General features: G+C 38.9%; 1 protein-coding gene across 2 annotated transcripts in view; it reads right to left on the bottom strand.

Annotated features, from left to right (window-relative positions):
* Positions 1–15,611, bottom strand: part of PRRC1 (proline rich coiled-coil 1) — a 54,942-nt gene that overhangs the window by 14,238 nt on the left and 25,093 nt on the right. Inside the window, exon 9 of one of the 2 annotated variants that reach the window (XR_011471220.1) lies at positions 13,811–14,120. Coding sequence is in view for 1 of the 2 variants with exons in the window: in XM_070412572.1 (XP_070268673.1) it covers positions 13,911–14,120 (210 nt within the window). In the remaining variant the exon portion in view is untranslated. Of the gene's footprint in view, positions 1–11,121; positions 14,121–15,611 lie in introns of those variants that run through there. The other variant, XM_070412572.1, reaches the window with a different exon arrangement.

The raw sequence follows: 15,611 nt of genomic DNA, 5'->3' as shown, positions 1-15,611 counted from the left end.
TTTTTTAAAATATGTGAAACAGAAGTATTTTAACTTATTTTGCAGGGATGCAATAAGAATTTGGAGCTATTCATTTAGTAAGGCCTAACACACAGAAACCGTTTGGTTATTAGTAGTAGTTATTAAATTGATAAATAAATAATACTAATTAAACAGAACCACCAGGGGCAGGTGGATTTTGAAATAATGGGCATCATGGTCATGAAGTTTAATCTGTACTCTAAAGAGTGGCTGCCCCAGAGCAAATGCCACCATCACCATCTACAATCAGAACTACTAAAAGTAGCTTTTTCTCCCCAACTGACAAGTGAAAACCGTAGAGGTGTGCAGGCTGAGGAGATATGATCTGACTGTATACAAGACCTATTTTCTTTATAGTTCTACTTGTTCTGATACTTTATATTGTAAATGAAGTTACTTGGAATTTCACAGATTTCTACAAAGCATAGAAGCATAAAACAGACTGTTAAATCTCAGAGGGAAGGCAGGGGTGTTGGGTGGGTGGGAAGAGATTAACCCAAGAACTTGTATGAAGTAACCCATGGGCACAGACAATAGTGTGGTGAAGGTCTGGGGTTGGGGGCAGTTGTGGGCTAGAAAGGGTCAATGGGGGTAAAAAGACATCTGTAATACTTTAAACAAGAAAGGTGTTTTTTTATGTATATTTAAAGCAATCATGGCTGAAAACTTTCCCCACCTGGGGAAAGAAATGGAAATCCATGATACCCAAAGGACCCCAAATAGATTGATAATATGTCCCAGGTAGGCATATATCGGGACATATTACCATTAAACTGTGAAATGTTAAGGAATAAGAAATTTTGAAAGCAGCAAGAGAAAAGTTACAAGGGAATCTCCATGAGACTATCGATGTTTTCTACACAGAAATGTTTCAGGCCAGGAAAGGATCAGATGATACATTAAAAATATTGAGAGAAAAACTCAACCAAGAATCTATACCCAGCAAAGCCGTTATTCAGAAATGAAGGACAGACTTTCCTGAACAAACAAACGCTGAGGGAGACCTGCCTTGTGAGAAATGCTAAAGAAGTTCTTTGAGTGAAAGTGAATGGATGCTAATTAACATTACAGAAACAAAGCAGTCTGAAATTTACTGGTAATATTAAATATGTAGTAAAAATTAGATTCTGTAAATGGTAATGGTGGTGCATAATGCACTTACAACTCTAGTTTATAAAATGGGAGCTTCCTGTCAAGGTAGTGGAATAGGTAGTTGCATCTTCCCACAACCACATCAAAATTACAACCAAATAACAGGACAACCATCATTCAGAATTACCTGAAATCCAGCTGAAGTCCTATAACTAAGGAAATAAAGTAGTCACATAGAGACTAATAGGAGGGACATGTAATGGGCTGGTTCCACTCCCGTGTGGTGGTTAAAATTGGGAGGGTTATCTCAGTTTCAGAAGACCCCCTGAGAAATGAGGGGTCCCAGTCCCAGGTCCCAAGTCCCCCCACACCCTCCAGACCTGAATTCCAGTTCTGGATAGAGAAGGCCCGATAACTTCTGGTTGTGAAAATCAGCAGGGATTGTGGCTGAGTGAGATAGGGGCCTGCTGGTGTCTCAGGCATTCTTTTTAAAAGACTCTTGCACAGACTAATTCAGATTCACTTGCTCTGAGTTTCGGTGCTGGGGCAGCAGCTGGAAAGTTGCCAGGGACATACAGGGAGGAACTAAATTGTCTGGCATCAGAGTAAGCCCTGGAGGGGCAGCTTTCTCCCAGACTGAAGTACTGGCAGAGGCTGTTGTTCCTTTGCTGAACCCTCCCTCCCCCCTCCTTCCCCACCATAGAACTGGCATATGGCACCATATCTGAGTCTCCATTCACCAGGCAACTGTTCACACCGCCCTAGTGATTTCCTGAGACCTTGTCCCATCCAACTTGCAGGCCCACCCAAGCCATTTCCAGTCGCTTTTCAATACAAATGACCTGTCCTAAAATCTCTCAAAGGTTCACAAACCCTAAACAAGCAGCCTCTGGCCTCAGGGAGTCCTGTACCTCTTGCTAAGTGGCCTCAGGCACAGCACTAGTGGCAACCAGCTTCGTTCACTGCTTGGCCTCCACAAGGAGCATCCCTCTGCAGATTGCTTTGTAGCTCATCCTGGGGAGCCCCACGAAGAGCAGTGGCTGATCTTGCCCTGTATCTCCCTGGAGTCTCCAGAGTCAGAGTCCTTGGAAACAATAGATGAACGGCTAAAATAGTTATATACACACTCAAGCCAGTGAGTCACTAACATTTTTATATACGATCAGTGACATATTTATACTTAGTTTATTCATATCTGGGTATATTTAAAAGTTTTGGTCTAAAGTAGTATAAACCAGAATGGTTATTTACTTTTTATATTCAGAATCAATTTTATCCTGTAGGTATCCCTATGAAAAATGTTAATGCATTTCATTAATTTGACCCTTGTACTATTTCTTAAGAATTGAGTATGTCTAATTTAAGATATTTAATTTTGTGGGTAGAGCTAAGGACTAAAACTAGACTAATTATTACACTAAAATTCTGTTAAAATGGCTTAAAATTACTACCTCCTCTGGTAAAATTACGACCTCCTCACTATCTTTGTTAATGTGTCCCATAGGACACAACATAGAAATTTTCTGATAACTGTTCTTCAAAGAAAATTGAGTTTGAATGCTGTCAGAAAACAGAGTAAATTTAAAGAAAAGTTTTACAATAATTTTTCTTTTTTTCATCTTACATATTTTATATAAAAATGTGAAAGATTTAAGTAATACTTGGGAAATTGGAAGAGGCAAGTATCATTAATGCCATAAACACTCACTCTAAATGGTTTTACAGCCACGTACTTACATGTGTCTAATGTTCAAGTCTAGTTGCCCGATAGAATGCACCCTGGTCTGCTAGAAATAGTGCCATGTTACCCAAGGCCAGTTGCACACAAAAATGCTGTGAGAAATGGCATGTTTTACCTGGCACTCGTTAGGTACTCTACTGCACCAATTCGACATGTAAAACTAATTCTGCCAGCTGTTTTTGAAATACCCAAGGACACCAATATGATTGCAGAAAATAGCTTACTGATGTATGTTACATGACTCCCAGGTATCCCTTAGCTTTAGAGCTGATTCCATACGCATATGGTTAGGCCAAGTTATCCTATATAATAAAAGCCTAATATGCTAAGTGTCCAGTCATCCCATTGGCCATTCAACCAATCAAAGCGTAATATGCTAAGGCCGCTCAACCGCTCGCTATGATGTGCACTGACCACCAGGGGGCAGATGTTCCGATCGGTAGGTTAGCTTGCTGCTGGGGTCCAGCCGATTGGGACTGAGCAAGACAGGTCGGACACGCCCTGGAGCCCTCCCGAGGCCCCTCCCCGACTGGCTAACCTCCTGCGTCCCTCCCTGGCCCCGATCCTGCACTGGTAGGGTCCCTAGGCCTGGCCTGCGCCCTCTCACAATCCGGGTTGAGGGACCCCCCACCCCCGAGTGCATGAATTTCGTGCACTGGGCCTCTAGTAGAATACATAATATTTACTATTTTACTTACTGCCTAAGATGTTTTGCAACTAATAGAGGTTGGAATTATCTGCAGGAGTTACATCCCAAGATCCCCAGTAGATGCCTGACACCACAGAAAGGCCAAATCCTACATATACTGTTTTTCACTATACATACATACATACATACATACATACTGTTTCACTTAATGGAAGCATTTATTTCTTCTCTTTGGTGTAGCCAAATTGCCAGCATCACCACTCTTGTGTTTGGGGGCCATTAAGTAAAACAAGGGTTACTTGAACACAAGCACTGAGATAGTGTGACAGTCAATTTGATGACTGAGATGGCTATAAAGTGACTAGTGGGGGGATGGGATTTTATATAGTTTGGAGACACTGAACAAAGGAATAATTCATATCCCAGACGGGACAGGGCAGAACAGCATGGGATTTCATCACTTTACTCAGAATGATGTGCAATTCAAATCTTATGAATTGTTTACTTCTGGAATTTTCCATTTAATACTTTCAGACCACAGTTAACCTCTGGTAATTGAAACCATGGAAAGCAAAGCCGTGGATAAGGGGGAACTTCTGTACTCTACACTGCCCAGTACATTGCTATAAATATTTTCCTCTTTTTTTTTTCTGAATGCTGCAGAATCTGTAGGATTTGTGTACTTACTGTTGCAAACATTTTTTCTTGATTGTGAAAAGTTAGTCAATCTTTAACAAGGAAAAAATAAAGAATCTCTTCACTGTAATATGAAAATAGGATATCTGTTTATTTTGCCACATCATGTTAAAAATTGTTACTGACATATACATACAGAAAACTACACAAATGACAAACGAATTAGCGAATCATCTCAACATGTAGATATCATACATTGCTCTGATCAACAAACAGGCCACCCACAAATCACCTGATAGGCCTCCTTGAAATCATAGTCCTTTACCTTCTCCCCAATGGTAGCCTAAATTCTAACACCAGTTTTGTCTGTTGTTAAATTTTATATAAATAGAACCATATAATATGTATTATTTAGTTCCTGACTTTTTTTTCAACATTATACTTGTGAAACTCATTTGTGTTATTTATAGCAATGTATGTTCATTTATCTTGCAGTTGACTGCATATACCCCAATTTATTCACCTTTCTTTTGTCCCTGAACTATTGGGCTATTTCTCGTGGTTTGTTTTTTGTTTGTTTTTACTTTAATTGAATAATGCAGCTGTGGACATTTTTTACAATTATCTTGGTACACATAGTATTTCGGTTGGAAAATATACATAGGAGTGGAAATGCTGGGTCATAACGTATGCAACTGTTCAACTCTAGTAGGTATTGCCAAAATGTGTTCCAAGTAATTGTACCAAGTTACCCCCTCCCCCATTGATATATATAGATAGATATAGTTTTTACTTCCTCTACACATCCTTGCAAATACTTGATATTAAGTCTTTTTAATTTTATTGTGGTTTTAATGTGCTTTTCTCTGATATTAAAGATGATAAAGTTGAGCAACTTTTCTTGTATTTGCCATTTGGATATCTTCCTTTGAGAGGTACGAAGTCTCCGGCCTATTTTTCCATTGATCTTTCTCTATTTCTTAACTGCTTTTTAGAAGTTCTTATATTCCCTAGGCAGTCCAGGTTGCAGATATCTCCCACTTGTCTCTTCATTCCCTGAATGCTATCTTTCAAAGAAGAAAAGTTTAAATTGTAACACAAGACAGATGCTTATCCCTCTCTTCCTTTAGGGTTAGTCAAGGACAATGTGTGTCCTTTTTAAAAATCTTTTCTTTACCCAAGTTCTTAAGGACAATCTATGTTGAAGTCTAAGTTTTTTAATTGTTTAAACTTCACATTTTACATTGATAATCCTGGAGTCATTTTATGTGTATGTATGAATGGTGTGAAATAAGGGTTAAAAACACCCCTCTCCCCCACATCCTTATCTCATTTATAAAAAGACCATCCTTAGATTCGTTGACTTTGGGGCACTTTAACTGGATTGACATCCTTCTACCACATGTACTTTCCTTTCCTTTTCTTTTAAAATTCTACATATATTTAAAATACCATTATACATTATTAATTTTATTTATAGCATCAATATTCATTTTCATTTACATATGACTTGTTCTTTTCTATTGTTCTCTATTTCTTTCTGTGTTTATGAGCTTCCTTCTGTGATTATTCTTCATCTTTACCTTGAAGAGACCCTTTTCTAATGTCCTTTTTTATTATGGATCTCCTTGTGACAAACATTCTTTTTTTAAAATGTCTTTATCTTACATTCATTTTTGAAGAATGCTTTCCATGGATATAGAATTCTAGTTTGACATTTCTTTCAGTGCTTTTAAGATAACATACCAATATCCTCTGGCTTCTATTGTTTATATTGATAAGCCAATTGGCAGTCTTAATGCTTCTTTTAAGGCAAGTGAAAACCCTTTTTTCTCTAGCTACAATTCAGATTTTCTCTTTGCCTTTGGATATCAGAGTGGTAGTATGATATGCTTAGGATATGCGACCAAATTCTGTATCCCCTTTACTGTGGGACTGTAATTTTAAAAGTAAGCATTTTTTAATAAAAGAACTCAAGTCTAGCCCCATATGCCAAATTCCTTCTGTACCACACAGCATGATTGTTTAATGGATATTTTATTTCTTCTCATTGAAAATATTTAAAAATATCAAATGTAAACCTGACTTTAGAAAGACATTTTTACTGTGTTCCATATGTCTCTTCTCCATTTGTTACTTTGACTCTGAACTTTAGATGTTTTCCTTCAATTATCTGCTCCTTCACTAATTCTTTCCTCACCTGTGCCTACTCTGCTACTAAACTCACCTATTGACCTGAGAATTCTAGAACTGAAAAATAGAATATCATTTAATTATTTTTGTAGTTTCCATTCTTTGCTAAAGTTCTCCATTTTGTCTTAATTTTTGGAAATACTGATTTATTTTAAAGATCATATTTGATAGTTCCATCTTTTGAGGTCCTGTGGACTAGTTTCTATTACCAGTTCTTTTTTCTTGGTTTCTGGGAAAAACTTCTTTTCCTATAATAGCTGGTTATTTTTTATTAAGGGCCAAACATCTATATATATAAAAGCCTAAGCAACAGTTATGATGGAACGACCAGAATGACCAGTTGCTATAATACACACTGACCACGAGGGGGCAGAGATGCTCAACACAGGTGCTTCCCCCACCCCGCAGGCCCCGATGACCAATGGGGCCTGCCAACCAACCTCCCGATCCCTCCCTCTGGCGGGAAGGCCCTGATCGCTCTATCAGGGCCAGGCCCCTGGGCTGGGATGGGGAACTGGGGGTGGGTGGCGGCAGATGCAGCCCCTTTCCCAGGGGGGCCGAGGGCGGGCTCCCTCCTTGGGGCTGACGGCCAACCTACTAGGTCCCTCCCCTCATCCCTTCCCCCGGCCAGGCTGGGACGGGGAACCGGGGGTGGGTAGCAGTGGACATAGGCAGTGAGGGAAGGAGGATGGGGGGAGGCGGGGAACCTGATCAGCCCTGATCACCGGCCATGCCTAGGGACCCCACCCATACACGAATTTTGTGCACCAGGCCTATGCTTTAAATATACTTTCTGTCCCTTTCTCTTTCTTCTCCTTCTGGAATTTCCACAATGCAGGTATTGCTTCTTTTGATGGTGTCCTGTTTCTATAGGCTTCTTTCTTTTCCTCTTTTTGGTCCTCTGATTGGAGAATTTCAAATGTCCTCTATTATAGGTTAGATTATTCTGCATTGTCAAGTCTGCTTTTGAAACTTGCTATTGAATTTTTCAATTCAGTCACTGCATTTTTCAACGCTAGGATTTATGTTTGGGTTTTTCTTTTTTGAGTTTCTGTTACATAGTTGAACTTGTTTTGTTCAACATTGTTTTCCTAATTTATTTAGTTGTCTATGTTCTTGTAGTTCACTAAAGGAAATTATTCTGAAATTTCGTCTTCCAGCTCATAGGTTTCCGTTTCTTTAGGGTCAGTTATTCGAGCTCTATTAGTTTCCTTTGATGGTGTCATGTTACCTGATTTTTCGTGATTCTTAGTTCCTTACTTTGTTATGTGTGCATTCGAGTAATTTCTTCTTCCAGGCTTTAGAAGTTTGCTTTGGCAGAGATAGTTCTTCACCAGGAAGCTCAGTTGAGGGTTTATGGGTGTGTCTACTGGTAACGCCCTTGGGGGTAGTAGAGAGTGTTATCAGAGTCTATTTATGAGAGAGCCCACTCCTTCAGCTCTAAGCCGAGTGGGGCAGAGATGCCACTGTCTGAAAACACTTAGGTAAGACTACTGGATTGATTCTCTGCCCAAGTGAGGTGGTAGGATGTGTTCCACCAGTTGCCTAGGTTATCTGGTCAGGCTTACTAGACATTCGGGACTGGCTTCTATACTCAGTAGTAGAAGGGGCTATAAATTAGCCTCCAAGCCCTGGGGGGGCAGTAGAATGGGGCCCAAAGCACGCACAGCTTGTTGACTGGGGACTTGATCAGGCAAGGGTATGCATTACATTCCCTGGACAGACAAGACCATCAGTTTTGCTCTGCAAATGGGGAAAGCCACTGGCTATGCTCTCTGTTCAAGTTCTACTGTAAGTAGGGCTGTGGGATGGGCTTCACAGTTTCCCCTGTGCTCTGGTTAAGTTCCCTGGTTGGGTGGGCTGAAAACTATATTCAGCAATGCGTGAGGTTACAAATTAGTTTCCCTGACCAGGCACTGAGAGAACCAACTCCAAAGCCAGAAAGACTCTGTTTATGGCCTGGACCCAAGCTGACCCATGCCTCGTTCCTGGCCAAACAGGCTTCCTGGCTTTGCTCTGCGCTGTCAGCTCTGCGTGCTGGACTCTCTGCTCAAGTGTTGATGGGCTACTTAGCTTTCCAGGTGTCCCGCCAGGCTTTCTGGTTGGACAGGCCTGGAAGCTTCACTGCATGGGGAGTGGGGATATTCTCAGCTCCCCTGAGGGGAGGGCCAGCTCCAAGCAGCCTCCTCCCAGGTTTTCCCAATCAGACCAGACTTTATAGTGAGAAGTGAATTATCTCCCCTGACCAGGAGGAGGGGGATAACACTCCATACCCAGCACTGGCTTTGTTCTGTGCATAATCAACTGTGCATTCTGTACTCTGTTCAAGCATTGAACAGGTACTCTTGCCTGCTTTTCTGTTCAGATGGAGCCAGGAGTTACACTCAGCAGTGAGCTGGACTATGACTCAGCTCCCCTGCCTGGATGAGAGCAGGTTAGGCTATTCACCTGGGGATGCAATTCAGGCATATCTGCACCCTGCCAAGTTCCCTGGTCAGACTGTGCCACCAGCTTGGTTTTGCAGATGAGCAAAGACACTGGTTTGGATAACTACTTAGGTGCTGCGGGTAGGAACTCAGTATGCCAAGATCCGAATGCTGGTGGTTGTAAGTCCATCCCCACTCCTCTGTTACAGGTTCCCAGTGGTTAAGTTCTGCAGATTTCTCTGCAATCTCCAGGAAGCGAAACCGAAATGGGGGCTTCTAAGTGACCCCCAACTCTGAGAGAGCTGGATGTCCACCCTGAGCTCTTTCCCACTGAAGGAAACTGTAGGTCCAGGGGGTCACTTCTTGGCATAGTACTATTCTGGCCTGGGGAAGGGCAATGTGGTCAACATACAGTCCTTCCTCTTAGCCTTGAAAATCAGTCTGCCTTGGTCTTTGATGCAGTAAGGTGCTTCAGCCTCACCCCCATGTTGTAGGATTCTCTCAGTGGTGTCTTGTAATTGAATAGTTGTTAGCTCTTCCTGTGAGGGGGAACAAAGTCAGGAACAACCTGTCACCATCTTGGTGACATCATTCTCTTTAAAATATCTTAAGATATGCAGAATGAGTCAGGAAGCGTATTATAACAGTGGTTCTCAAAATATTTTAAAAGGTATTATTTTAAAAGTGCCTTGCTTGAAGAGTAGTTGAACAATTAGAACATTTCTGGCTTTAATCCTAAAAATTATACTCAAAGGTAAACCTAGTAAGTTTATGGTTTCCCAAATTTGGGAGAATATTCAAATATCTCAGATATATTCTCATATTATTAGCAAAGTCAAAAACACCACTTTTAAAAACAAAAAAATAGGGGATAAAAATAAGTTTTCCTTAAAAAATCCTATATACTAAAAGGCTAATATGCAAATCGACCTAACAGTGGAACAACCGGTCACTATGATGTGCACTGACCACCAGGGGGCAGATGCTCAATGCAGGAGCTGCCTCCTGGTGGTCAGTGCGCTCCCACGGGGGGAGCGCTGCTCAGCCAGAAGCCAGGCAAGTGCAGCAGCAGTGGCAGGAGCCTATCCCACCTCAGCGGCAGCACTAAGGATGTCTGACATGGGGAGCGGGCTTAAGCCATCAGTTGGATATCCCCTGAGGGCTCCCGGACTGCTAGAGAGCACAGGCTGGGTGGGCTGAGGGACCTCCCCCCAGAGTGCATGATTTTCGTGCACCAGGCCTCTAGTATATTACAAAATTAAAAGTATACTAGAGCTAAGTCTTCCTGCTATTATGTGATTAAGTTGAATTCAACAGCCATAAGATTAACTATGCACCCATAACTTCCTAAAGCAAATACTTAGGATGTTTTAGAAGAGAATGGTTTAGAGTAGCGATTTTCAACCCTTTTCATCTCACATATATACTACTACATTACTAAAATTCTGTGGCACACCAAAAAATGTTGCATTTTGGCTGATCTGGCTACAAAAATAGGTATAATTTTGATTATTGTGTGGCTATTGTCATTCTTTTATTTGACAATCCACGGGAAAAGGTCAGTGCCCCTGAATAGTCAGGTATTGCAAGTTTTTAAAATTCTTGTGCCAAATGACTGGTATAGAGTAAATCACACACCACTGGACTTATATCTCTATAATTCAGTTTTTGTGATGATACTGGATAAGAAACTTAATGTTTCAGTTATCTAACCTATAAAAATAAGTTCCTACTCCAATGAGTAACCAACAAAGGAACTTGTAAGTTCCTCTTTCTTTCTTACTGCTTTAAATTCTTGATAATTTAAAAGACCTCCTTCATATGGCCTTGCCAATTTTGTCTTTCCAAAACTTTTTTCTTCTCTAGTTAATACTGAAAAAAGATGTAACTATAAAAGGACCTTTCCTGGGCCTTCAACAGGTGTTTTTCTAGTCTATTGACAGCAATATTGTTTTGTTGGCAAACAAACAAAACCCCCAAATCAATATTTCAGTGTCTTTTACAATACCCCTTCCTGTGCCAAATCAAAACAATAATCTCTCCTCCTGGGATTACTAGGCTCCAAATGACAAATACAGTAACAACTAAAACTTTTTTTTCTTTTAAAGATGACACCTATGAAGGTCAAGGATAAATTAAATGCAGGTCTCTTCATGAACACAGGCCTATTAACTCTATCTCCAGTGCATCTTCTCCCCTAAATATTCTGAGTTCTATGAATGTAAAGTTAGCAACTCTGATATATCTGAATGTTGAAAGATGGTGCTTGAAGTTGCTCTTCTATAGGAATTCTTGGTAGCTAGTTGCCAGTTAATATTAATATGCATAAACATTTTTAAAAATCACTGTACACTTCTGGGAAATAAGTAGAGGTATTATTTATTTGTCATATTTACATACTTACAAAATTGATATTACCCAATACATCATCCTGCATAGTACCTTAAAAACCATATTCTGGGAGTAAAAATCTAAGTTTCTTAATAATTTACGCATAACTCAACATCTTCTAGAACAGCGGTTCTCAACCTGTGGGTTGCGACCATCGGAAAACACATACAGCATATCAGATATTTACATTACGATTCATAACAGTAGCAAAATTAGTTATGAAGTAGCAATGAAAATAATTTTATGGTTGGGGGTCACAACATGAGGAACTGTATTAAAGGGTTGCGGCATTAGGAAGGTTGAGAACCACTGTTCTAGAACTTAGAAAGTTTGGCTTCACAGAACATAAATTCCTGTTAAGAATTTTTTCTAGCCAAGGAATAAAATAAATCCAACAACATATTAAAGTAATTTAGTTGACCCTGAGTATGTCACTAATTTGCATAATTTTTAATAGATGTACATAATACATGTTCATCTGTACTCTTATCTACTTGTTCATCTGTATGTACTCTTATCTACTACCATTTTGTATATATTCATTCATCTCAATTTCTTACTTCATTACTCCTTGAGAGAAAGAGGAACAAAGAGTGGGGAAGTAATAATAAGAGTTCAGAAGAGAAAACCACTAGTATTGCCTAAAGCTTTCCAACTCCATAAGTCTGTGGCACAGTTCTAGGTCCGGGGTTGATGGACAAACTTAGTAACAGGAAGATCTTGAATTGAATAATCTGAGTACCTCTGACAACTGAGGTTGATGTTAAATTACTCTTCTTGCATTTTTACCTGTTCTCTTTCACACTAATTAAAACGAAGATATGTATAAGCTTATAAAATTCAGTAAGTAGTTACTGGAGCACTTCAGGAAAAATAAATAAATCACAAACTCGACCAAAACAATAGCAGTAAAGGACTGTGTGGAAGACAAGTTTTCTTTCCTAAGCAGCTTGAGGGAGGAAAAAAGCCAACAGCTCCCAGTCCAACTCTAAGAAATGCTAGTGTGGGAGTTGTAAGGAGATGAGCAGAAAAAGAAAAGAACAGAGGGAAGTTGGATGATGGGTAAAAGGACCATGGTCTTAAATCGATGGTGAGCACCAAAACACCAACACTAGCAGACTGCCTTGCTAACGCTGCTGTGGTGTGAGAGAGATAATGAGTTACTTTTAGGATCTGTAAAATTTCCCAGTAATAGGAGGGAAGTAGCAAAAGTATTTTAATTAGGAATACTTTCCTTCATCCATAATCATAATTAGTCATCAGGCCATGCCATGATAAAATACTATTAGAAAAGGGAGCTTTTGAAAATAAAGGACAAATAGAAATGGTAGAGAAAGGCTTCTCTTATTCATGAAAGATGGAGAAAACAAAGAGGAAATAAGTATTCTGTCCCTATTATGCCACAACTGGTTTCATCTCTTTTCTCTCATTACTTTGAATGACAGCTTGAATTTCACTGAATACTTATTCATTTAGCCCCAGGTAAAAAACTGCAAAAATATAAAGCAAACCTTACGTGTAATGACAGTGCAGTATAAGAAGAGCTTTAACACCCTTTATAAGATTGTGCTAATTCTTTTATCTCTAAAAACTGCATAGAAGAGTAAATAAATTACATTTATATAAGAAACTATCTCAAGTGTTATTTAAACTTGCATATATAGAGTTTAAAAGTGTAAGACAAACTATTTAATTTTGATTTATATAAAACACAAAAATGGTAAATCTATTTGGGAGAAAAAATTTCACTAAGTACCAAGATAATGGACTAAATAAACCAGATTGCATATAAAAGTTTCTTTGAAAAGTTCCATTAAAAGTAAAGGCAGAATGCAGCAAGTTGGAAAAGTAGTGTTTAAGGCAAACTTAGAAGTAACCTTAATTAAATAAGAAGCATACAATCCCATTAACAACAAAGTAATTCCCTCCCAAAATTTCTCCATTACAATGGAAAAATATGAATGGAATCAGAAATAATGGCTGTTGTCAGAATTTACTAGGAAATACTGAACAGCAGTATTAAGAAAATAACTCAAATGCTTCTGATTTAAAAAATACTCGAATCATTTGCCATTTAGTTGTCACATAACAATCAAAAAGTAAAATGCATTACCCTAATGATCAGAGTATAAATCTGTAAGATGCCAGAAGTTATTTAAAAAGAAAAATATAGAATTATTCACACTATGTGTGTACATGATAACCAAAGAGAAAATGATCCATTCTGTTGTTTTGGCCCATGTTAAAACTATGCAAACAAAATGTGCACCACCTCTCTACAGGTAGGTGTTTTAGGGTAAACTGTTGAGCAGACACTCAGTATCAGACCTGAGATCATGTGCACACACAAAAAAACCTTCAAAGAATGACAGAGATTAATCTTGAATTAAAAGAAACAATGCTTTTAAAGAATATTCAACGAGTATGTCATTAACTATGTTATGAAAAACAAAATCAAGTACATATCAAGTTACATTTCTTAACACATGAATTTGTACTCTAAATCTGGTATCAAATTGTCCTATAAAAATACTTATATATTTGAGAACTATAGTACAGGTAATTAAATGATCATAGAAAGGATCTGTTTCCTTTCATTTGCTGACATGACACCATGGCTTTTTAAAGGGAAAGAAAAACTGCAGCCTACAGGAAAATTACCAAAACTGCTGGATCGCTGACGTTATCCAATTTCAGAAAGTAAATGTCTTCTTCACCACCAAGCTCAAGGTGGGGATGTCTCAGGATCTAGGTAGGTCTCTCACACGGTCCTGGGGGGCAGGCGCTGTTTATACATGCCCGCTATTGCTTTGGCTGCACTGTAGATCATCTGTCGACGTGACATGCCAGTGAAAGCCAGGTGCCAATCAGTCCGGCTGACATTTGCTAAACTCTTTTCCAGGACTTCGCCCACTGTCACCAAAAGGCCTGACCACCTCAGGTTGTAGTCCTGGGGAGTTAGACTTTGAGCCTATAGAAAAATGAAATTTACATTATTTATAATACATTTTTAAAATCACTGGAAATAGTTGTGACATTTCAAAGTCTCTCAGGTTGCTCTTAATAGTGATGACAGACCCTGAGAAACAGCTAATGCTGCCAACTGTATGAAGTTCCAAAGCTATGGAAGAATCAACACGATATTGCACACAGCTAATTTGTTTAAAATATAATCAAGGTCTTAAGTCTAATGACTATATCTAACAGCTCAGTGTCAGAGAGCCTAAGCCAGGTGTGGGCAAACTTTTTGACTCGAGGGCCACAATGGGTTCTTAAACTGGACCGGAGGGCCGGAACAAAAGCATGGATGGAGTGTTTTTGTGAACTAATATAAATTCAAAGTAAACATCATTACATAAAAGGGTACAGTCTTTTTTTTTTTAGTTTTATTCATTTCAAATGGGCCGGATCCGGCCCACGGGCCGTAGTTTGCCCACGGCTGGCCTAAGCTCTACGTCTACATTCGGTGTCACTTCAGGTTCATAATAAAATTAGTACTAAATAAAATTAGTACTAAAATAGAAATATTGTTATCTCTTTACAGTTATGACATTCCTACCAGAAAGAAGGAAATTGCATGCACATTAGGCTTTAATCCATTCAGAAAAGGATAGTTCGATTAATTTGTAGAGTACTCCCAGAAACTTTATTTTCATGTGAATAAGTTAATACCTATAAAATAATATGCAGTCCAGGATAGCATCATTATATCATTCAAACTCCAACAGTGAGGAAGCACAGAATTAAACTCTTAGGACAGATAAAAAAGGAACAGGGAGAGCTGAATAGCAGGAATAGAAGGAAGGCACATGCTTTGGTATCTTAGTTTTGAAGCTCATGACAAAAAAATAAACAATGACAATAGAAAAAAGGCAAAGCAAAAAGCAAATGACACTCTTTCAGAGTTAACCACATAACAGCTTGTTGCGTTTTGTTTTCTATTAATATATATAATGTTAAAGTATACATGTGTGCATATGTAAACATATGGATCATACTAGATGCAGCTTATTTTTACTTGGCAATATGTCCTAAGTTTTGATATCAGTTTATACAGTTTTGATGCTTTGTTCTTTGAGCATTATATCTGTTTTTTTCCAATATGTTTTCCTAAAAATAAAATAAAAATGATCCTTCTGCAATGGTCAGACATTTGGCACAGGGGTCAGCAAACTTTTTCTGAAAAGGGCCAGAGAGTAAGCAGTCTAAGCTTTGTGGGCAGGATGGTTTCTACTGTAACTAGTCAGTTCTACTGAAGTACAAAAGCAGCCATAAACAACATGTAAATAAATGGGCAGGAGTGTGTTCCAATAAAATTTTACAAAAACATGCAGGCATGCCAGATTTGGCTGCAGGCTACTTTTTTTGCTGATTCCTGAGGCACCCTTATAATGACAAAGTTTCTAATATTTATCATTACAGAGCCTTTTGTCACAATAGTGAATAAAATGGTCATGGGGTG

The sequence above is a fragment of the Myotis yumanensis genome, unplaced genomic scaffold (assembly GCF_028538775.1).
Source record: "Myotis yumanensis isolate MYYU_CA2020_CCGP unplaced genomic scaffold, mMyoYum1.0.hap1 SCAF_4, whole genome shotgun sequence".
NCBI lineage: Eukaryota > Metazoa > Chordata > Mammalia > Chiroptera > Vespertilionidae > Myotis > Myotis yumanensis.
This window is presented reverse-complemented; position numbering and strand designations above follow the sequence as displayed.